The following is a 24,777-nucleotide window of genomic DNA, read 5'->3' as shown; positions in this document are numbered from 1 at the left end:
AGAGAGAGAGGGAGACAGAATCTGAAGCAGGCTCCAGGCTCTGAGCTGTCAGCACAGAGCCCAATGTAGGGCTCGAACTTGTGAACCATGAGATCATGACCTGAGCTGAAGTCAGACGCTTAACCTACTGAGCCACCCAGGCACCCCTGGATGTTTTAGAAAACAGGGAGAGGAGATTTTGAGAACCAGAGCATTTAAGGAGACCTAGGAAATGCACCTAAATGAGGAACAGTTGACTAGCCTGGAGATGAGGTGGGGCCAAAGGAAGAGGGTTTCTCAAAGTGAAAAAGAGTGGAGTAGCCGCCTGTCTCCATGGCTCAGCTGGCTGGCCACAGGCTGCAAACACTGGCATTTGCCAGGGCTGATCTTAATTATGTCCGGTGGCCTTCCATACTTGTTGTAAAGGTCTAACGTTAATGGCTGGGACAGTGCAGCAAGCTCCAAGGTGCATTACAGAGCCGACTGCGTGACTGCCCTCCTAAGTGCAACGTGAGCCTCTTGCAGAGAAGGACTCAAAATACACACTCTGCTGAGACAGAGCGAGCACATCAGTCATTTGGTTTAATCCCCACAAAGCCTCATGCAGTAAACGTTGTCTCCACCTTGGCAGTGGGGTTCCCAGAGGCTAAAGAACCCCCCAGCTTTTCATAGAGGCGAAGAGGCAGCACTGGGATTCAGACCCGGGTCTTCTGCACTGAGCTCCACGCTGGGCTCCCCACCGCCACTCCACGCAGCACCCGCATGCAGGAGAGCCCGGATCCCCGCTGGATGTGCACTGAATTCCTCCCAACCACTCAGGGTTTGCAGGGGAGCTGGCTGCGAGACCATGAAAAAGCCCAAGCCGAAAATCATTTTAAAAAAAACGTCTTTTTTCAAATCATGGGACTGCTTTCACAAAGCCTGAAGGGACCAAGCTTCTTTGCTCCTGTGTAAAAACGTTGTTCAAAACACTAAATGCCTAAATGTAGGGAGAACCTTCTTCTTGGGTTTTGTCATTTCAACAGCCATCATGATGAATGGGTCAGTACGGTGAACGTGTTGGGGTCTCCAATCTCTAAATGGTTATTCACTAAAAGTGCACCCCTGGTTGCTTCACCAGCTTTAAAAAAATGCAGGTCATCTTGGGTTGACACGTGTGCACAGGCACAAACACACCTCCTGACAAAACGCTGAGTGATTTGCAAACAGAAATGTGAAAACCCTGTGAAAAATGCCACATGGTCGTATGTTTAAAAATGGTGGGCAACGTCTGCCTACATTTTATGGCTTCCTTTAAGGTTTTCAGGCAGGTACTGAGAGACTGGGAGGGCCTACTCTCCTCTCATTCCCTCATTCCTGTTGAGAATTACTCCCCTAGGGGTGCCGGGGTGGCTCAGTCAGTTGTGTCCGACTTGGGCTCAGGTCATGATCTCGTGGTTTGTGAGTTCAAGCCCCGTGTCGGGTTCTGTGCTGTCAATGCAGAGCCTGCTTTGGATCCTATGTCCTCCTCTCTCTGCCCCTCCCCTGCTTATGGGTGTGTGCATGGGTGTGCTCTCTCTCGCTCTCAAAAAATAAACATGAACAAAAAAATACTCCCCTAACTCCGCCCTTAATCCAGTGAAAGGAACAAACAGGATTTTCCATCAGAGAAGAATTCCCCTTGCTAGGGCCCCTGCAAACTGGGGCCTTGCCACCATTTCCATCCAGCTATGGGCTGGCTGATAGGAGATGTACCATGTGTTTTGTCTGGGGTTTTCTCCAAAGGTTCTTTAAACCTTGAGGTCTCTGCCCTCACAAGATTGACCTGGGTCGTTATCATCTTCTTCTTGTTTTTTTTTTTTTTTTTTTTTTTTTTTAAGCATATTCATTTTTTGAGGGGCGGGGGGAGGAGCAGAGAGAGAGAGAGGGAGACACAGAATCTGAAGCAGGCTCCAGGCTCTGAGCTGTCACAGGCTCCAGGCTCTGAGCTGTGCTCTGAGCACAGAGCCTGACACAGGGTTTGAACCCACAAACTGGAAGATCGTGACCTGAGCCAAAGTCAGATGCTTAACTGACTGAGCCACCCAGGAGCCCCTGACCTTCGTCTTGTTAAAGAAAGAAAGGAAGAGGAGGTTGTCAGCAAAGTTGCCACCAGTGGGAGGTAGCTACAAAACAGGCAGGAAGGCCTGGCTGCTGCACGGGGTTCTCTGTGTCACAGGAGCAGCTGCCCGGGGCTCTGTGTCACAAGAGATGGGATGAAACTACAGCTGACCTTTGAATAAGGTGGGAGCTAGGGGCACTGACCTCCCATGTAGCTGAAAATCCACATAGAACTTTTAATTAATTCCTCCAAAACTTTACTAACAGCCTACGGTTGACCAGAAGTCTTACTGATAACATAAACAGTTGATTAATACATGTGTTATATATGTATTACATACTATATTCTTACAATAAAGTGAGCCAGGGAAAAGAAAATGTTATCAAGAAAATCAGAAAGGAAATAAGTTTACTGCCCTGTATTTCTTGAAAGAAATCCATGCATAAGTAGACCCTTGGAGCTCACATCTGTGTTGCTCAAGGGTCAAGTGTACATCAGAACCCTTTGGTGACAGCAGCTGCCTGGCAGTACCTTGTCCAGGTGTAGCCTCTCCCTGCCTGTCCTTATTCCTGGTCTGTCGCAACCACCATCCTCAGGGCCTCCTCCTCAACCTGGGGAGTGAGTCACCAGAGCTGTGGTGCCAGAACTCTCTAGGGCCAGGGAAATAGTATCGAGATTCCCGCCCCACAGAGTCGGGGGCCCCTCCTTCCCACAGGCACCCTGTCACTCCTGCTTCTACCCATAAAAAGAAAAGACAAAAAAGGAAACTTACCTAGATTATAAACAAGTCAAGATTTCTCTCTAGCTGCTCTGATTCTGTCAATCAACTTTTAAATATTAGAGCTAGAAGGTAGTAAGGACCAGAAAGGATGAATGTTCTTGGCAATCAATGCATAATAGCCAGAAGCAGGAAACAACTCATGGGTCCACCGACTGGTGAAGAGAGAAACAAAATGGAATACTGTGTGGCAGCAAAAGGGAGAGACTATTGGTTTACACGGTAGCCGGGACGAGTCTCAAAGATGGGGCTGGGTGGAGCAGCAGACACAAAAGCCTGCATACTGTGTGGCTGCATTTCTGTGACATTCTGCACTAGGCAAAGCTAAGCTGGGGTACCGGAAATTAAACCAGTGGCTGCCTGTGGGGGTGAGCTGATTGGACAGGCACGAGGGAACTGAACAGGGTGAGGGAGATGCTCTCTGTCTTCATGTAGATGGTACTTAATGGGTGGAAGAGGAGTTGAAACCCACTAACCTATACAGTTAAAATATGTGCTTTTTACCAACGTGTTAATGATACCTCCACCTTCAAAAATCTGGGAAATTGTTTTAAATGGGTCCCCAAAGATAAGACAGGAATACCCAAAGTGACTGGGGCTTCCCAGTTTCCTCCTCCCACTGGCCAGAGGGAAAGGGGAAGGAGCCGCCCAGGGCACAGACCCCTGGCTGACAGTACATCTCAAATAGCTGGATTAACCACAAAGAGGGAAGGCATGTGTTTGTACTTTCCCCTTCTACAGTAGATCTGGAGGCCAAGCACTCAGAACAGAGGGAGTTACACAGTTGCTATTTCAAGGCCTGAGATTCTAAACAAATGTGCTTATGGGTTGTACGTCAGTTCCAAACAAGAGTGTTATTGTTACTGTATCAAAAGGCAAGCAAAACAGATCCCTACCCTGGGTTTACACTCCTCCCTAGAAATGCAGGGCTACGACCACCCTGGTAAGGAGCCTCCGCGAATGCCTGCCTTCAGAAGCCCGTTCACAGGGACAGTGATGCATCCCCAGAACTGGAACGCTGACCCTCAGGGGCCCAAATCCCACCACCCCTGCCGTTTTGGTCAGCTGGGTCCATTTAGCCACGTTCCTTTAATCTCTCTTAAGTCCAAGTTCCTTATGAGTAAGCCGGAACCAGGCCCACTTCTCAGAAGGGCTGTGGTCAGGACTCAGCGATGACACATGTAAGACACTGGGCCCCAGTAAACCTGCCACAGCCTCTGTGTCCTCCTCCTTCCCCTCCCCGCCGCGTGAAGTACCCCACAGGTACCCACCTTGTTCACAGCTACCTCTTCTCTTTACCTGCCCCTTTCTGTCACCACCTTGATTCCAACAGCACCAAAATGGATGGAAAGCCCCCTTCTTGCAAAACTGACGTGAAAGATACAATCACCAGAGTTCCAGTGATTGGAACCTTCTCCCTTCTCCCTGAAAGGGCTCTGTGGTGGGTGAATTGTGTCTCCCCACCCCCGCCACCCCCTCTAAGTTCTGGTGAAGTGTTACCCCCGAGGGCCACAGAACGTGACCTCATTTGGAAACAGGGCCTTCACAGAGGTAATCAAGTTACAATGACATCATTAAAGTGGGCCTCAACCCAGTGTGACTGGTATCTGTATGAAAAGGGGCAACTTGGACACAGAGACACACAGGGAGGGAGGATGAGGTGGAGATAGGAAGACATGGGGTGAAGGCTGCGGGAGGGTGGAAGATGGGAGTGATGCATTTATGAGCCGAAAAGAAACCAAAGACGGCAGCAACCACCAGGGGCTGGAGCAGTCTTCCCCCAGCCATTGGAAGGAGCCAACCCCACAGACACCTGGATTTCAGATCCCCTCGAAGCTTCATGCCCTCTCATCTCCCTCCGTCAGATACGTCAGTGACTTTGCTCTATCTTCCTTCTCCAGCACCCCTGGCCTGGGTCTCCAGCGTCAGCAGCACCGGCCCTTGGCACCTTACCCCCTCCTCCAGCACAGCCAGCTTTGTCTTCTGAAAATGTGGCACTGCTGTCATAGAACGAGCATAGATATTGGAGCTGGGGTGATGCCTGGTAGGCTGCTGACTTCACCACCTGTCCACAGTGTGACCCCGGTCGAGTTTCTTAGCACCTTCATGTCAGTTTCCTCACCTGGCAGATGCTGATAACAGGGCAGCCTCATTGGCTTCTCCCAAGGGTGAATCGAGGGGCCCACTTAGAGCAGCCAGTACACGGCTGGGAATATAAAGGGCACCTGGGAAGGTCATGCTGCCGTGACCTTGCTTAAAAAATCCTTGGGGCGCCTGGGTGGCTCAGCTGGTTGAGCGTCTGCCTTCGGCTCAGGTCATGATCTCACAGTTCCTGGGTTCAAGCCCCACATCAGGCTCTGTGCTGACAGCTCAGAGCCTGGAACCTGCTTTAGATTCTGTGTTTCCCCCTCTCTCTGCCCCTCCCCGACTCATGCTCTGTTTCTGTCTCAAAAATAAATAAACATAAAAAAATTTTCTTTAAATCCTTCAATACCCCCCATCACCTGCCAGAGGAAATCTGAACTCTCTGCAGAGAGCGATGGGCTGTGCTGGTAACTTACAGTGCCTCCTCTCACCAGTGCCATTCTTTGCAGAAGTCAGCTTACACAGACACCCTCCTCCCATAGCACCCAGGGTAAGGTGGCCCATCCCTAGTGCACACATGGCATTTCCCAGTGAGTGGTGTCAGTCCAGGGGCAGGCATGTGATAAGGGAGGGCAGATGACAGAGAAGGATTCGCGCCCTGTGCTCAAGGAGAAGGCTGTTGGTTCCCTCTTCTCCAAGTCACCAGGGGGCTGGGGGGACAGCAAATAACCTGCTGTCATAGGAAGTCACCTTGACACTACAAGGAACTTGGTATTTGTTATGGGCTGAATTGTATCCCCTCAAAATACACCTGTTGAGGGGTGCCTGGGTGGCTCAGTTGGTTAAGCATCCGACTTCGGCTCAGGTTATGATCTCGCAGTCTGTGAGTTCAAGCCCCGCGTCAGGCTCTGTGCTGACAGCTCAGAGCCTGGAGCCTGTTTCAGATTCTGTGCCTCCCCCTCTCTCTGGCCCTCCCCCGTTCATGCTCTGTCTCTCTCTGTCTCAAAAATAAATAAACGTTAAGAAAAAAATTAAAAAAAAATACACCTGTTGAAGTCCTAACCCCCTCCATTTCCCACCCCCATTCCTCAGAACGTGACTGTATTTGGAGAAAGGGTTTGTACAGAGGTTTAAGTTAAAATGAGGTCGCTGACCAGTGTCCTTATAAGAAGAGATTCAGACGCAGACACACGCAGAGAGAAGACTATGTGAAGACACAGGGAGAAGATGGCCATCTGCAAGCCAAAGAGAGAGGCCTCGGAAGGAACTATCCTGCCGGCCCCCTGATCTCGGGATTCTGGCCTCCAGAGCTGTGAAGAACGAGTTCTGTGGTCCAAGGCCCCCAGTCTGCAGCACGGACTAACATAGCATTAGCGTGAAGCAATGCTGAAGAAGGCCCAGAAGCATGCAGGGGAGCCCATCCTATCTCTGGATTTCTGGAAACATCACAGGTATTTCTGTCTATTTAAAAAAATTTTTAAGTTTATTTATTTTATGACAGAGAGAGACAGGGAGAGAGGTGGGGCTCTCACCATTAGTACAGAGCCTGACATGGGGCTCAAACTCACGAACTGTGAGATCATGACCTGGGCTGAAACCAAGACTCAGGCTCAACCAACTGAGCCACCCAGGCACCCCTCAAGATAATTTTTAAGCGCATTTGCTCTGAGGTTCTCTACGATGTGCAGCAGACAGCACCCTCATGAACCCTCCAAGCTTTCAAACCCTTTACACTACCATACGTGCTCGCCCATCTCGCTGAAAACACATACTTCTTCCCATTCCTTGCACAGGCCTTACGTTCTGGTTATTCCCCCACTCATACCTGCTCCCCCTCTTCACCATCAGTTTGCTCCATTCTTCCCTCTGCCCAGACTGCTCTCCTACTGCCCATCTCTGCCTATCTTCAAGGCACAGCCCACGGGCTCCTTCTCCCCAGCAGCCCCAGCACAGTGCCTTGCACAGACAGCCTGCTCAGTGAACACGTGCATATCACACGCTGCTCTGGACTTTTCTCGGGGGTGTCTTCCCTGCACATACTTTTAACTATATGAGATTAGGCCACTATATTTGCTATACAAACAGATCATTGAAAAAAGACTGCTGTGTGTCCTGCCTCCCCATACTAAAGGAATGTAGATTTAAAAACCTATTTTCAGTAGGATAAACTATGAGTCTTTAAATTCCCTGGTAACCTTTTGCCTGTTCAAGGTCATTTCAGTTTCCCCCAAATTGATTTTGGAGATGAGATTCATAATTGAGGTTATAGTTTTCCTTTTCACCATCCCTCCCATTAGTCACTTATCTGAGGTCCTGTCAAAGAAGAACTAGAATTATAAATGGGGATAAATCCAATGGCAGATGAGAAATTAATTAGAGAAACCACTGCTTATACTTAAGCACAATTCAGTTTAATTCAAACGTGTTATCCGCAGCTACACAAAAATAAAACAAAAAAAACCAAAAATAAAACAAAAACAAAAACAAAACCCCAAAACACTCTCACAGCCTAGATGATACACATATTTGAAAACTTGTTTCTTATGGGACTTCCCAGAAAAAAGATTAAAAATAAATCTTCTATTAAGATGAAACAATAAAAATCCTACCTTGGAACACAGAAGATCCGATGACTCACCATACAACACGGCTCCAGAAACTACCAGGCTCCTATGAAGACACATCGCCTTCCTGCATTTCACTACCTCTCACTGGATGACCTCTAGTTGAAGCACCTTTATTTACTACTTGAAAGTTCCTTCTAAGAGTGAGATAGGACTCTCTGCCCTGCCCCAGGACACTCAGCTGTCTCACCATCTGTGGCCCTTGACAGTTCTTTATTAGGGATATCAAGGATATCAAGCACAAACTCTCCAAATGTAATATAAATGAGTGGGACTGCCAGGTTATGCCATGAACATCTAAGGAAGGAAAGAGTCCACTGCTGAGGAGGGCATGGAAGCTGACTGGGGTCAGGACCTCCCTGAGGTGGGGAGTTGGCTTAGGTTAATTAAGGGGGTGCCTCACCAGCATCCCTAGCTGATACCTCACATCCTCACTTTCACAGATAAGCACAGGTAAATGTCACAAGAGGACCACTTAAGGTTCACTGCCTGTGCCCAAGGGAAAGGTCAAGCCCGAGCTGCTACTCAGTCAATGTAAACAGTGCTTATGTTTGATTCTGAACTCTACTTCTTGGCCTCTGTCCCCTGGGGGAGTTCTTGTTTCCTGCTGCTGAAAACATTATCAAACCACCTCAATGGGAATTAATTATGGAAAAAGCTGGTCTGAATTAGAGACGTTTTGAAAATAAATACCTTTTACTTCCAAATAAATGTTTCCTTTTCAAGTAATTAACCATTATTCCAAGCAGTTTCAAAGGACCTCCTTTAATGAGTGACTTGGTCGTTTAGCAACATTCATTTGTACATAAATATGCTAAGGCAGTGTTTCATAATGCGCTTCCCTAGGTAGGCTAAACGTGCCTGCTGACACTTGGTTTACACCACTAATGCACTTAGCAAACCCGTTCTTCACAGAGGGCAGAGGGGCCCTGGCTGAACTGTGATAATTCCTGGTGTGATGAATCGCTCTTCTATAACTCCTGAGCCTGCATACCAATGCTCCCCTTGTGGGTTACAGAGGAACCAAGGTCTCACCGGGCTGACCCCGGCCATCTGCTGGGTATGGTCAGAAAAAACAATGAACTTCTGTATTAGCCTAGACCAGGATTTCTCAAACTTGGCATGCTCAACTGGATCATTCTTTGCTGTGGGGGCTGTCCTGTGCATTGTGGGATATTCAGCAGCATCCCTGGTCTCTACCCACCAGATGTCAGTAGCACTCCCTTCTCAGCTGTGACCACCCAAAATGTTTCTGGATATTGCCAAATGTCCCCTGGGGGAAAAACTGTACCATGTGGAAATCATCCAGAGAATGTTTTTAAACAACCGATGCTGGGGTCCCATAGATGGTTCCAAAAGTTCCCGGGTGACCTGAAGAGCCCCAGCCACCACCACTGCAGTCCTAGATTCAGACCAGTTCTATGTGTCACTTTCATGAGAAAAAAAGGCTCTGTGACTTAAAGTTCTGAAAAACCAGGACTTAAAGTAAACATACAATCTAGTCTATAGCCTAGCATGAATTCAAGTTTGATTAGCTGCTATTTCAAATATATTACATCACCTTCCTTAGTTTTCAATAACTCACTGAAATTAGACTTTAGGTCTGAGTTGGCCTATGTACCTGTCCTCTGGCTTATTATTATCATCCTAGAATTAAATCACCTTACTTTGCCCAGATGAGAGTAAAGGCCCCTTTACTATCCCTTTACCTTCACCATTCAAGAAATGTTAATTGAGCACCTACTAGATCCAGGTACCATGGATGCAGATCTGGGCCAGGAAAGCAGGGACAGAGGATTAGAGTGGAGGAATAGGGAGGCAGGAAAGGCTTGAAGAAGGTGACAGGATGATGGGGAGGGCAGGTGTATTCTGGGCCAAAAGAGCACCACATACAAAGGTCAAGTATTATTTGAGAAACTGGGGGCTGGAGCACAGAGTCCCTGTACAGGCATGATGGGGGTGGGGGGAGGCAGTGCAGGAGAAGTGTGCAGGGTTCAGACCATCAAGGACCCCGAGAACCAACCAACCAGACCCAACTTCATCCTGAGGGTCATGGAGCACCACAAACCACAAATGATTTGAAGCAGGGAAGTCAAAGAAGCTTCTCATCTTCAATTTAGGACCAAAACACTGGGATTTGAAGCAAGGGGGGCGGAAAAGATCAGGGGCCAGATGTTAACCAAATACACAGGTTTAGGGCTTTGAGGAAACATTCAGGCTACAGATAAAGATCTGGTGCTGCCCTACTCAGGTGTGCTGGAACTTGGATGTTATAGGCTGAACTGTGGCCTATCACCCTCCAAAAAAGCCCCCAAGCCCTCAAATGTTGGGAATCCTGACCACTAGTACCTCAGAATGTGAATGTAAATAGAGACAGGGCCCTTACAGAGGTGATTAACTTAAAATGAGGTCATTGGGATGAGCCATAATCCAACAGGGCTGGTGTCCTTGTAATAAGAGATTAGGACACAGATACATACACAGAGGTCACAGGGAGAAGACACCATGCACAAGGCAAGAAGAGAGGCCTTGGAAGTCCTGCTGACATTTGATCTCAGACTTCCAGAACCAAGAGGAACTAAATGTCTGTTGGGTAAGTCCCCCAGTCTGTGGTACTTGTTACGCAGCCCGAGCTGGCTGAGACACTGCGGAATGATCTGAAGATAGAGGGTGATGGAAAGGATTCCTGAGAGAGAAGAGAAGCCAGTGAGGCAGAAGAAAAATCAAGGAAAAGCAGCATTCACCAGCCCCTGCCCCTTGCCCCCATCCCAAAGAGAGAGTGCTGAAGACTGAATGGTCACTGCCAATGCCATGCAGAGGCTGACCAAGATCACTGAAGCAGTCCCAGTGATCTGGCATCAGGCAAACTGACACCATCTGTGGCACAGAGACCACAAGGCCCAGCAGGCGAGGCAGGGATGCTGGGCCAAGCCAGTGCTTTCCAGGGGAGGGCCGCAGCCCCTGGGACTTGGCCACACTTGTGATGGGAGCTTGGCGAGCGTTTTTCATGGAGGCCCAAACCAACATGCGTGCTGCAGGAGATGCATGTGGCAGCCGGAGAGGCCAAGAGGGCTGCTGCAGGGGTCCCAAGGACACAGGGCCATGTGGACCCAGGCTGGGGCTGGGGGTACCCCTGCCCTGGGTCTCTACTATCATTTCTCCATTACAAAGCTCAGATGACTCACTGTCCACTGGGGGAAAACCAAACCTATCTCCAAGGACTGACTCTGGTGGCCTGTGTGACGGCCCCCCCGCCCTGCACCCTGCACTCATCTCTTCCCAGCCCTTGTCAGTTCCTCTGCACACAAGGCCCTTTCTCAATCCTTTCCATCTTTTAAGACCCCAGCCCACCTTCAGGACCCAGCTCCAATGCCATAGCACCCAAATCCCCTCACCCATGGTGAGGACTCACAGGTCAGGGCACACACCTCACCTGCTCTCCTGGGCATGCTCACTTCAGCACCCCACACCCTCAGCTCCTGGCCCCCACACCCTCCTCTTAGCTGGTCCCACACTAACCTTCCACTTACTGATGGTCTCAGCTACACCATGAGCTCCTTCTCCAGGGCACAAACCATCTTCTACCCCTCTGTGTCACCTACCCAAGGCAGGGCAGAAGGCCTGCCTGCAGAGATAGGCCAGGGCCAGGTGCCACACGTGTGGCTGCAGAAATCCCTCTAACAGGGGAGGGGAGGGGAGGGAAGGAGGGGCTGTATGTAACTTTCTTCAAAAAAGTAGGACAACACCTATGTCCACAGCAGCATTATTTCCAACAGCCAAAGGGTGAAAGCAACCTACGTGTCCATCAACGGATGACTGGATAAGCAGAACGTGGTCTATACGTACAATGGAATATTGTTCGGCATTAAACAGGAAGGAAATTCTGACACAGGCTCCAACTTGGATGAAGCCTGAGAATGTCACGCGAAGTAAAAGAAGCCAGTGACAAAAGAACAAGTCCTATAATGGTTCCACTCACACGAGATCCCCAGAATAGTCAGATTCAGAGACAGAAAGTGGAAGGGTGCTTGCCAGGGGCTGGGGGAGGGGAGTGGGCAGTTAGTGTTTAATGGATACAGAGTTTCAGTTTGGAAAGATGACAAAGTTCTGGACACGGATGGTGGTGGTGATCACCCAACAGTGTGACTGTCCTGAATCCCACTCGACTGTACATTTAAACATGGTTAAAATGGTAAATTTTCTGTTATGTGCATTTTACCACAATTAAAAAAAACTTGAAAAAGTAGGACAAAACTTTGTGTTCACTGCAAATGCTCATGTATATTCATTTGAGAACAGTGGAGTTTCTCAGTATGTAACAATCAAGGGTGCCCAATTTGTAAAGCATCTTTTAAACACACAGAAAAAAAAAAGCAGCTTTTAATCTAATCTGGGAGGAAACACTCTGTAGTGCAAATTACTATGCCGAGTGCATAACCCATCCATAATTTAATATGACCACTGGGATGCTCGTGGTGGCTTTACACTGGCATCATCTCCTTTGCACTTCTTCTTCAAATGATACGAAGAAATAAAGTGTGACTGCTAGCTAAAACAGAATTAAATTAGAGGGAGGGCTGACCCTCTTCTCCCGTAAAAAAAAAAAAAAAAAAAAAAAAGGCTGATAAACACTTAACTAGCATTCCTATGACTTAACATTCTTTACCACACATTCCTATGACTCAGCTGTTTGGTTTACTGCTCAGATAAGTAAACCAACTGTCCCACTTCTGGGGCAGTGTTTTCAAATGTAAGAATGCTCCCTGGCTCCTTCTGGCTGTGGCACACCTTGAGCAAACTCAACATTCAAAACAAAACTGGCCAGGACTTTCTGAAGCTGTTCCCTGGGAAAAACAGACCCACAAAAAGTGTGTTTCACTTTTACTACAAGAAATCTAGAAAAAGATACAAAACACAACCAAGGAACAGAGAAGCAGAAAAGACACCGACAAGTCAGGAAGAAAGGCTTGGAATGGCTTGGGGACGCTTGCTTAGCGGTGACAGCTGGCTTGGTGAGAGACCACAGGCTGGAGGTCACCAGAAGCGTTGCTACTCAGAAGGGCCCACATTTGGCTTCATGCTCGGCAGTCACTGTCTTGATCTTAATAATTTTTCAGCCAGGGGTTCTGCGTTTCCTTTGGCAATGGGCCCCACAAATTAGGTTGCTGGTCCTGACCAGAAAGGTTTGGAGAAACAAGGGGACTCACCCTGTGTGGGGGCAGGGGTGGGGGTGACTATTTGTAAAACTGTTTCAGTGACCGCCCAAGGGCTGGTTCCAAGCTCCCTCTGTGATCTGGAGCTAATAAATGAAACCATTTATCACTATTTCTAGAAAAGAAAAAAAAAAAAGCCTCAGGAGGGTATTCTTGCCAATTCCATGCTAAGCTTAAGCAGCCAGGTAAGTCACATCCCGAGTCTTTGGGAAGAAAAAGAATACTTCATTTAAAGCATTTAATAGTTAAACTGTCAATATTCAATTATTCCCAATTAATTGCCAAAAAGATTCATCTCTAATCCCTTGCATCCCAATAAAGAACTGCCACTACCACCTCCTGTCACACAGTTCAAAGGAGCTGTCCCAGCGCTAGGTAACTGTATCCCCTGCTCTGACACCCCAGCCCCAAGCTGGACATCAGATCTACACCCGAAAATCTGGAATCGACAGAGGAATGCTGGCCTCTGTGCTGACTTGCCTGACCAGGTAAGCAAAAGCATGGACAAAGCCAGTCCGCAGGGGGAACAAAGCGGACTTCTGGAGAAAGGGCCGAGAGCACATGTGGACTCTCGAAAGATCCAACCCCCTGTCCCTCAATATTCAGATCCCATCCCGGGTTCCGTGAGCCATTCCTGCATGTTCCAAGAGATTTCCCTTCTGTTTTGTGAATTTGAAATTTGTTCTCGTTACTTGCAAACCAAAAGAGTCCCAGGAGAGGTTTTGTAGAATATAATCCTATGCAAATGGGGTGGCCTGGAGAGCCCCCAGCAGGGTTCTTTTTCAGCAAAGATTTATTTTAGGGGACATCCAGCTAAATCTGTCAATAACCACTGTTCCTCTTTCCTAGCAATATAGGGCTTGTCAATCTCTAGGTCACTTGTTCAGAGGAAGATCTGCCCACACATAATGACCAGCACTGAGCAGCCTGGAGGAAACGAAAGAACAGACCCCAAGTTGCAGAAGATCAAAGTCTGAAGGTTCCTGGGGTCAGTCCGCAAGGACAGCACTCCAGGTGGGTGGGGCAGGGGCTGGTCTTCACCCACCCCCTGAAGTTAGCCCTCTGATGCCTGCCATTGACGTCCAAAGTTACCATCAACTCCTCTAAAAGTCCATGGTTTCTCTGATCTGTTTTCAACAGCACAGCTAAGCCAGAAGCTTTAACATATTTAGATCATTCTCCACCCAGGGGCATGAAGTCAGGTTTCTGAGCGAAGACCTTTGTGGGGGCATGAAGCCCCTGGCAGGGCCCTGCCCTCCCATTCCTCAAGGTCGGCCAGAAAAGGCTTTTCCTTTTCAGATCCTTTGGAGCCCTGTGACCAGTGACCTGAAAACAAAGCCATTAAATGGTCTTTTTCATCAGACTAGGGGTCCTTTTTGGTTTGACTCCTCAGGCCTCCCTGGATTCCTGTGTCCTGTATGAAGGGCACACCTGCTCCCCTATGTTATCAGTTTCTGGGCGGAGGAGAAAGACACCTCGGATTGCCCGAGGAATAAATCACTTCCAGGTGTGGCCTGTCAGCTCCTCCCCACCTAAGTATTTCTCAGATGACTCATTCCGCTGGTCCTCACCCCACAGATAGGAAGGAGAAACGGATCTGAGATTCCCAGGTTCCTCCTGATTTGCCAGGTGCCTGGAGGGAGGGCAGTGGGCTCTCCCCAGCTTTTCTCATCCTAGCCTTACAACAGCCCTCGAGGTAAGGTGAGCAATGACCCACTTTGCTGACGAGGTTCCTGCCGCTCCCAAAGATACAGATAATAGAGTTAGACCTGTAACTGTTACAGCTGCTGGTAATACCTGCTGAGCGTAAGCAGCAGAGCCAGGACCTAAACCCACACCTGCCAAACTAAAAAGCCCTTCCTCTTTTCATGACAGCAAACTCAGGTGAGCTCAGACATTTACAGGGAAGACTGTGGGTAAAAGCTGAACAAGGCACGCCTCCAGTCGGAAGGGGGACAGCGAGCACATTGATCACCACACAGCCAGTGTTAGGACAAAGGGATGGTTGGGTGCTAGAAACACCGAGTGAGGATGAGCAGACCTGGAGGAGGAACAGGGACCAAACGGATGAAGGAAGGAGGAAAGGGCATCCCAGGCAAGTGGGCTAACAAGGCAGAAGGAGCAGAGGTCAGTGACATCTGCACAGAGAGGTGGTCTGCACGAGCCCACCCCAGAAGCCACAGTGTAGCCAACCACACCTCAGCGTGCAGCTCCTGACAGGTATGACCCTCCTCAGGCAGCACAGGAGGATGGAGCCTGACAGGCCAGTGAAAGGGATCAAGTCCAAGAGAATGGGCAGGAGCCATTCTTCCAGCTCTTCCCGGCCCTTCTCCCCTCATGGGGGCCGCTCCTGGCCAGAGGCAAGAGTACAGGTGAGGGGAACCAGACTCTAGCCCTAATAGGCTGGTGGCTGTAAGTCAGCGACACCCCCCACACTCACTCCAGCCTCAGTCTTCTCATCCGTAAACTGAGGACTTTGGACTAGGAAGAGAATGTTATACGTTAGCCATGCCCAGGACAATTCATTTTTTTAACCTACACTAGGCATTCGGTAAAGGTAAAGCTGGTTGAATCAAAGTAAATTCTAGACTGATGGTTTCCCCTGTCAGGGTCTTTCAGCTTTGTGGAAATCAGCATTCTCCTCTTTTGACCAGGAGAGCAGGAGAAAATGCTAGAACGCTCGAATGGGCCAGTGCTGCTTCCTATCAATAGCCCTGGAAAGAGGCTTCAGGCCCACTTGCCCGGGGTCTGGTCTGGGCCTGCAGCAGCAGTAAAATTTCCCACAGCTCCTCCTCAGACCCGCTTCCTGGGCTGGCCGGCCTCCTCCCTACAGCCCAAGCTACCCGGTTCCCCGCCCCACCTCCCAACCTGAGACTTTGGTCAGACTGCCTCTCCCCATCTGACCCTCTCCCCTCACCCCAACCTCTCTTCAGAGCCCCACACCCTGAGTCCTATGTCCCTTCTCACTTCACATGCTCTGCCTGGCCGCCCTCCATCCCGGTTCACCCCCTCAGCTCTTCATCTCATGGCTGACGTTCTGAACATGACTCATAAGCCACCCCTCCCCACCTTCCCACCTTCACTGCCTCCTGTCAGTTCTAAGCTGGCACATACCAGAGGGCCCGTGCAAGTGCCGTTCTCTCTCTCTCCCACTCAAACCTAAGATCTTAACTCAGATGTCAGCTGCACTCAGAGACCAGTCAGTTTAGGCCAGGCTTTTTGTTCTAGTCTTTCATTTCCCTTTCTTTCTACACACTTAACTCAGTTTGTAATTAAAGAATTATTATTATTTCAATGTGTACTTATTATTTATTTTGAGAGAAAGAGGGAAAGGGGCAGAGAGAGGGAGGGAGAGAATCCCAAGCAAGCTCTGCGCCATCAGCTTGGAGCCCAGGCCAGTCTCACGAACTGTGAGATCATGACCTAAGCCAAAAGCAAACCCAGGCACCTTAAAGGATTATTATTAATTAGTTAAGGTGTGATTCCCTCATTAGTCTATAAGCTCTATGTGAGCTGAGCTGTCTACATGTCATTGTATCCCGAACACATAGCACAAGGCTTGGCCCAGAAAAGGGACTCATCTATGGAAGGAAGGAGGCAGAAAAGTTAAAAAAAGAAAGAAAAAAAAGGAAAGGGGTGGCCTAGGGTCACACTTGGTGGCACAATAATTGTTTAACAACTGGCTTTCTGCAGAAAAAAGAAAACCCCATGTGTAGTGTTTGCCAGTTCCATGGGGTAACTGTTCCCACCACGGCTGATTCCAAGCCACAGTAAGACATTCCTGAGTGTGCAGGTGGATGGAGATGGGGGCACGGGCTCAGAGTCCGGAGAGGCCCAGCTGGCCCCTGCACAATGCTGGTTTGTGGCGACGCCCACACGGAGATCCACAAAGCCTATCATGTTTTTAAATGACATCAACTTTTGACTCAGTCCTACCTTGGGCTGAAGGCCAAAATGAATCGAGACCTGCAGAAAATGCTACGGACAAAAGAGGAAAAAGAGAAAAAAAACAAAACAAAACAAAGAAAGAAAGAAGAGGTTTTGCAGCTGGCTCAGAACAAGACAATGAAGGAAAGGTGAGCCCGGTGCGTGGGGATGATCACTGGCTCCCAAAACACGTCAAGAGCTGCTAACAACTGTGTAGCTTCTGGTCTTCTTGCTGGGGCCACTGCCAAATGCAATGTTTAGGACACTGTTAGGAGCAAGTCAAAGCCCACATGAAACGCTGGTTATACCCACAGACCCAATATTTACTTCCCTTTCTAGCAATTTATCCTGCTAGCTCAATAAAAGCAAAACTGATACCTGCAACACTAAATTAAAGAGGAACTAGGATAAAAAAAAATTAGAAGAAAGTACGGGTGTTTTCCTGATATTCCAGGATTACAGGAGCCCTAAATCTTAATGCAGAACCCAGAAATCGTAACAGAAAAGATTAATTTGACTCTATACAAATCAAGTTTCTGCATAACAAAACCAGCATAAATAGAATAAAAAGACACACAAAAAAAACCATGGGAAAAAACATTCACAAGACATCCAAAGAGTTAATTTACTTTCTGCTTGAAGTACTCTGACAGATCAGTAAGAAAATAAACCCCCTCCCCCAAACCACACACAAAGGCAAAGTCCCTAAGGAGGCAGTTCAAAGAAAAGGCCACATGAATGGCTCAAGAAATTTCAGAGCCGTCTTTAACCTGGCTCATAACAATAGAGATGCAGATTACAACAATAACCATATGCACCTCACATATCAAACTAGGAGACATGTTAAAGTGTGTAAGTCCTTGGCCAGGGAGGGTGTGGGGAACAGGACCTCAAGCATTACTGATGGCAGTGTAAATTGGTTAAGATCTCTAGAGAGAGCATTTTGACAACATGTATCAAAATAAAAACAGAGCCTACTTTGACCTTCCACTTTTTAAAAAAAAAGTTTATTTATTTATACTTTTAGAGAGAAAGAGCAGATGAGGTGGCAGAGAGAGAGGGAGAGAGAGAGGATCTCAAGCAGACTCTGCACTGTCAGCAAGAGCCCAATACAGGGCTCGAACTCACAATGTGTGAGATCACGACCCAAAATCAAGAGTCAGCCGCCTAACACACTGAGCCACCAATGTGCCCATGACCCCCCACTTCGAAGAGTTTCATGTATATCAGAATTTCATTATATATTATGTAACAGCAAAGACTGAAAACAACCTAAATGCCCCCTTAGTAGGTGACTAATTAAATAAATTATGGCCTGGTCATACAATGGATGAACAATGAGGGGCTCTCTAAGTAGTGATATGCACCCATCCCCAATTTAGGTGAAAAAAGGCATAGAACAATGTATATATTATGTCATTGTTTGTGAGAGGAAAATATATAAATGAAAATATACTTAGACTATTTCTGGAAGGATACATAAGAAACTGGTAACCATGGTTGCTTCTGAAGAGGGAAACTGGAGGCAGGGATGGCTAGAAATGTTACTTTTACTGTCCGCTTTCTGTAACATGTGCATGTATTATCTATTACAGTCAATTTCTAAAAATAGATATGCATAAAGATGTTCACTACTGTGTTGTATACACTAGACAAAATAAATAAAATACCATTAGGATGACCTAACACTGGGTTATTTTTAAAATATTACCATTGCAATGAAATTGTAATTATTTTTAACCCTAATTAAATTGTACTGAATCACTTTAAATACTTCTAGACTTGAGCCCCAGAAAAAGAATACAAATTACTTCCCAGGATATTTAAACAACTCTCAGATGTACTTACAGGATGAAAGCCAGCAATTTTTGAGAATTCATGGAGAACAGAAGAAGAATCAGACTGGGGACAAACATCCCAAGCTTCATATACAGGAAAAGGATCGTGCTTATTACTCAAGGAAGTCGTGAGCACTGGAAACCAAGGAAGATTCACTCGGAACAACGTGGGATAACGATGCAAATTATTAAGAAGAATATTTTAAAGGCAACAGAATCGTGAGGTTTTGTTAACCTTGTGTAAAATCTCTGACCATCTGAGCTGCCAGGGAATGCTCACGTCCGGCCTCAGTTCTTCCACAGCTGACCTCTAAGTGACTGCAGAGCTTGGTGAGATTCGTTTCAGGAAGACACAGACACGGTTTTCAACATGGCTGGGAGATAAAATGCAGAGCTATGCAGTTGAACACAGGGCTCAAGGTACACCACACCTGGCCCACTCAGGTATGTGTTACCTGGAAATCCACAACAATGCTCAGTGTTAAGGCGGGCTTTGGATTATTCAATATTCTTTTTTTTTTTTTAAGTTTTATTTACTTATTTTTGAGAGAGAGAGAGAGAGAAAGAGTGTGCATGAGCAGGGGAGGGGCAGAGACAGGGAGAGAGAGACTGCCCAGCAGGCCCCACGCCATTAGCACAGAGCCTGACTCAGGGCTTGAACCCACAAACCGTGAGATCATGACTTGAGCAGAAATCAGGAGTTGGACGCTTAACCAACTGAGCCACCCAGGTACCTGGATTATTCAACATTCTTTTTTTTAAAAATTTTTTAACGTTTATTTATTTTTGAGAGACAGAGAGAGAGAGAGACAGCATGAGCAGGAGGTGGTAGAGAGACACAGGGACACAGAATCTGAAGCAGGCTCCAGGCTCTGAGCTGTCAGCACAGAGGCTGATGCGGGGCTGGACCTACAAACTGCGAGACAATGACCTGAGCTGAAGTTGGATGCTCAACCCACTGAGCCACCTGGCGCCCCTCAACATTCTTAATAAAAAGAAATAACATGATAAATGTTTGGAGAACTTTATATGGTTGCACACAAAAAGTCATATTATGATTATTTTGAAGGCATTGAAAATTTTGGGACAGATAACAAATACCAAGGACCAAGGCATAAAACAGAAATAAAAAGATCCTAACAGGAAAGATTTAATAACGCAAAACTATGATGAAATCTACATCATGTGCCACGTCACCGAAGTGCAGCCTGAGAAATCTCGACTTAATGTAATCCTATAAAGACAGAAGCTTGTCATGTTTACTGAAAGCCTTTCATGCATCAATTGCAGGTTTTGTCATTGGAAGCATAGGGTCCATCTATGGTCCTTTTTGATTAGAACACATGGGGTCTGCCAGGCTGTTTTCAGAGTGTCCTGTTTAAGACACACATGGGGCGCCTGGGTGGCTCAGTGGGTTGAGCGGCCGACTTCAGCTCAGGTCATGATCTCGCGGTCAGTGAGTTCGAGCCCCGCGTCGGGCTCTGTGCTGACAGCTCAGAGCCTGGATCCTGTTTCAGATTCTGTGTCTCCCTCTCTCTGACCCTCCCCCGTTCATGCTCTGTCTCTCTCTGTCTCAAAAATAAATAAACGTTAAAAAAAAAAAAATTTAAGACACACATATGTCAAGTAGAGCAATTGCTATGGCCAATTTTGTTATGTGTGGAATGTCTGAAGTAGCTGGGGATTTTTTAGCCAGGGAAGAAACCACTTGGGTATCCTCAAATATCTGAACACGTATTATACAAAGGAAAAAGAACCCTTCAGAGGGGGCAAGCCATACAAATAACTGTGAGATGACCTGAGTTATATTCACCAAAAAACATGCTTGGCTGCAATTATGGAGCGAGCTGCCTAGCCAATAGCCAATGGGGCCCTCCCTTCCCATCCTGGAAATGGTATCCATGTCAGGGATATTAATCAGGAGGGGAGATAGGCTCATCAGCCCAAAGATCCCTTTTAAGTGTTATAACCTGGGATTCCAGTGGCTTGGCAGTTTCACATGTGTAGGTGGTATTATATGCGTATAAAATATGTGATAGCCTATGTAATGCATATAATATATATTAATAATGTATATTTATAATGGTGTATTTATAATACAACCTATGTTCAGAATATAATATATATTTATAATATAATGCAATATAATATAATATATGCCTGGCAGATTTTCTATGTTCCCCACCCCACCTAACACTTAGGGACAGAATAGGACACATATTGGAGGGCCAAGGATAGGCTGAGGCAAATCTAATGACAAAGGCACTGCGTGAGATTATTTGCAAGTGGGAAGATCATGGTTTGGAGTGAGGAAAGAGGGTACAAAAGGCAACTTCTCAGACTCTGAACTTTCAATCTACAGACAGAAAGCGAACCGTCTCCACTTCTGCTCCCACATACAAACAAAGCTGACAGGCACCTGACCTCTAGGATGCTGCACCCACCACAGTATACATTCCATATTTGTACATCTGATACAGTATCCGCTGTGCACAGACCGCTTCAGCGCAAGTCTGGCCTTAGTATATGCCAAATGTGCTCAAGGAGCTCTTTGAAGCATTTGTTATGGAAATAGAATGCTGTGGCAGGACAGTCCTTTATTTAGATCTCTATTGTGTGTGAAAATCAATATGTCCTTTCTAGTCTTTATTTTACAGGAAAATGCATCTCTAACTATTGTCCGGAGGTCTTCAGCTCCCAGTTTCGCCGTGTCTGCTACACGTAACCATGGCACAGCTATCAAGCACCCCTAAAGCATAGTGCACACATTCCTACCATCTTTGACCCTCTTGAGTGCTAATTTAGAAACATTGTCCACCTCTCCAATATGCCTTAAAAGCCAGTTTTCAAGAACTATTTTAGTTTTTTCATCCCGCCCTCCATGGCAGTGTAAATAGCTGTCCATGGGTCCCCACCACTAGGATAATGATGCTGTCTCCCACCTCCTAACTTTCAAGTTCCCCTCCCCTTGGACCCCAGGATGGAACAGCTTCTAAACACATTCGCTTTCATCTATATTATTCCTCTTCTACTTTAAAGAAGGGGTTTAAAGTATTTGAAAATGTTGCCAAATTCTTACTTTCACAGAGTATTAAAATTGTCACTGTAGTCATTGTTCTGAATTTTTCCATGATGGTAACAAAAAAACAAACACTGCCCTCCGCGGATGGGAGAGGGTCACAGCAAAACACCTTTGGAAAGGAGAGGCTGTGGGGCTGGGGCTGGGGGTGGGGGTGGGGGTGGGGTACACCTCAAGGTGAACCTAGCCTGAAGGATCTTCCCCATTAACAGTGAATCCTGTCAATTCCCACAGGACAGATCATTTCTTGCCAGTCTGGTACAAGATTAAAACAGCGATTATGATGATGTAAGAGTTTCATCTTACACATCCATGAGCTACAACTGTTTACTAACACTCATTTGGGGGAGAAAGTGCATGCACATTGATTTTTACAAACTGTCCAATTTCAGTCTCACTTTTAAACAAGGTATTTAAAATTCTGCCCAGAACTGCCCAGAAGGGTGGGAGGGGAAAGGTCTACACTACTTGGAAATGTAAATTTGTTATTTAAAACACAGAAAGGGCAAAAACCACAAATTGCTTAACAAATGGGCATACAACGTCTCCTAGATGTTAAGAAAAGCAGAAAATACAGATGTCTTAGGGACTGGATTTCAGACATTGCCCATTCTGCATTTTTCTGCTGGCACACATCTTCTCAAAAAACACTGCTGCTCCATTTCATACAATGCAACACCTCTGTAGAGGGGCTACAGGACTCTCAGCAAGGCAGCCGCTCTGCTAAAATCTTACCAGGGTCTCAATGCCTCACTCAGACAAAAGCAGCTGCTATATAAGAGCAGTGGTGGACCCGGAATACAAAACAGATTCTTAGTTTCCTTCCTCTACTCTATAGGGATATGACTAAAGTCCCAAGAAAACACTTGAGGGAACACTTGGGTGGCAAAATCTAAAATCAAACATCCCAATCTTGGGAGAGGGATGAGCATGATGAGGGGGGGAAAGGGAATTTTCCCAAGCTCTTTGCTTTTGTGGCCAGCACCTGGGTTCTTTAGTTGGCTTTAATAGTCTGTTTCCAAACCTGGCGCGGGATGACTGAGGTCTGCGGGAACGAACACCTGGGAATAGGACATCGGTCCCACGGATAGATATTTCTTTGTGGGAGGCATAAGGACACTCTAGCCCCACAGAAGACTAGAGCCAGAGCCATGGTCCTGGATCTAGCCATCAGACCCTGAATGAGGCGAGTCTTCCAGAGCTGGACGGCTGACAGGTCAGCAGCCTTATCCTTGGCAAGGGACACCCCCGGCTGAACCGGGGTGATAGTTTGAAGGATAGGTGAAGGGAGCCCAAGTCATTTTAGGGGGAGGGGCGCTCTCCCCAAATGTGCACTCGGACGGGAGTTCGGGTGCAAACTAGAAAAGGCTGTGGAGCCCCCTTAGGGTTGGGAGGCAGTGTCCCCGAGGAGGGAGGCGAAAAGCCCCTGCTTCACACCCAAGCAAGCGCATCTGGTTTGGGGGACGGAGGATGAAGCCAACGCGAGATGCATACACACAGGCTGGCATCGCTTTAAGGGACCTCGGTCTGCTCGGAGGGAGACGGAGGGAAGGGTGGAAGAGATCCAGGAGTAAAAGGCTCGGGAGAAGGACTCGAGGCCCGGGCGGTCGCAGCCCTTACCTTGCTGACCACGTTTTGGACGAGGCCTGTGCGGATGCCGTAGTCCCACGCGTGGCAGTCGCAGTTGGAGGCGTTGTCCCCCTTGTCCGGAGGGGACGGCAGGGGTGGCGTGTCGCCCCCGTCCGCGCCGCTGCTGTTGCTAAGGTTGCCTGCGGCCCCCCAGGAGGCAGTGGAGAAGGGGGTGGTCGGGGGGCTGGTCCAGTTGGCCACGTCGCCGGAGTCCCACCGGCCCGTGGCGGTGACCCCCGCCAGCTCCGCGCCTTTGCCGGCTCCGCGGCACCAGAAGTTCGGCTGGTCCAAGAGGAAGGAGTCCGAGAACTGGCTAAAGCCGATGAACAGCGCCGGGATCCAGGTGAGCAGCACGAGGGTCTTCTGGTAGCCCCCGCCCAGGCCCCCGAGGAAGGGCAGCACCGACCCGTCGTAGTCCAGCAACAGGAGGCTCGGGGCCGCCGCCGCCGCCGAGCTGCAGCCCGGGTGCTGGCCGCCGGCGGCGGGATGCGGGGCGGGCAGCGGCTGGATCTCCCCGCCACCGCCGCTGGGGCCCGCGCGTCCCCCGAGGGGCGCCGAGGCCGCCGCGTCTCCGGGCGGCAGGGAGCCGTTCTCCTCGGCCGGGGGCGGCTGCCGCCCGGGCCCGCCACCCGCCGCCTCGCGCCGCCGGTCTATCGCCATGGCCCGGGCCCACGGCGCCCGCAAAGGCGCATAGAAGCGCGGCGGAGGCTCCCGCGGGCGCTCCGGGCAGAGCGCGCCGGGCCGGGCGCCCGCAGCCGCCGCCGCCGCGGAGGAGGGCCCGCGGCTCGAGAGAGAGCGCTCGGCCGCCTCGGGTGCTTCAGTCCGCCCCCATGTCACCGGCCCGGACCCTGCGCCCCGGGCGCTGCGGCCCCGCTCGGGCGCCGGGCAGAGGGCGGGCAGAGGCCGGCCCGGGCCCTCAGCCGCCGCCGCTCATCGGCTCCGCGGCCCGGGCGCCGGCGGCCGAGCCCGCCGCTCTCCGCTGCTCCGCGCCGGCCGCAGGGGGAGGAGCGGGCTCCGCGCCTAAGCCAGGCGGCTCGGTGCTCTGCGGACCGCTGTGCAGTCGGCGCGGGCGGCGGTGCGGGTAGCGTCCGCTGCTCCCCGGGAGCCCGGGATGTATTTATCCGGCCTCGGGCGCCTCCCGGAAGCCGCGAGCTCGGGTCCCAGCCTGCCGAGCCGCCGCGCTCTCCGGCTCCGCGAGCCGGCCTCCCTTCTCCTCCTCCTCCCCTGCCCCCGGCCCGCCCCCTCTCCCCCCGCCGAGGTGGAGGTAACCGCGGCACCTGCTGCGCCCGGCTCCTGCGCGCGAGCGCCCCCTCCAGCCGGGACGCGCCGCCGCCGCCGCGGGATCCACGGGAGCGGAGGGGTGGGGGAGGGCGGGGAAACGGGACACCCCGCTCCTGCCAGGCTGGAGAATCCCCTGCTTGTTCCCCCTCCGCGCTGAGCGAGGCGGAGGAGGAGCAGGAGCAGGAGCGCGCAGCTGCAGGCGCGGGTGGTCTGAGGGTCCCGGAGGAGTCGGCGTGCGCGCGGAGCGTGTGAAGCGTGTTGTCT

The 24,777-nt window shown here is 49.2% G+C and overlaps 1 protein-coding gene across 10 annotated transcripts in view; it reads right to left on the bottom strand.

Moving 5' to 3' along the window:
- Positions 1 to 23,892, bottom strand: part of SLC22A23 (solute carrier family 22 member 23) — a 181,856-nt gene extending 157,964 nt beyond the window's left edge. For 9 of the 10 annotated variants that reach the window (XR_006202491.1, XR_006202492.1, XM_042938045.1 and 6 more), the window contains exon 1: positions 23,224 to 23,892. Coding sequence is in view for 8 of the 10 variants with exons in the window: in XM_042938045.1 (XP_042793979.1) it covers positions 23,224 to 23,892 (669 nt within the window). In the remaining 2 variants the exon portion in view is untranslated. Of the gene's footprint in view, positions 1 to 18,435; positions 18,980 to 23,223 lie in introns of those variants that run through there. The other variant, XM_042938054.1, reaches the window with a different exon arrangement.
- Positions 23,893 to 24,777: the final 885 nt, after the last annotated feature.

The sequence above is a fragment of the Panthera leo genome, chromosome B2, assembly GCF_018350215.1.
Source record: "Panthera leo isolate Ple1 chromosome B2, P.leo_Ple1_pat1.1, whole genome shotgun sequence".
Lineage (NCBI taxonomy): Eukaryota > Metazoa > Chordata > Mammalia > Carnivora > Felidae > Panthera > Panthera leo.
Note: the sequence above shows the minus strand (reverse complement) of the source record. Positions and strands in the feature narration are given on the sequence as shown.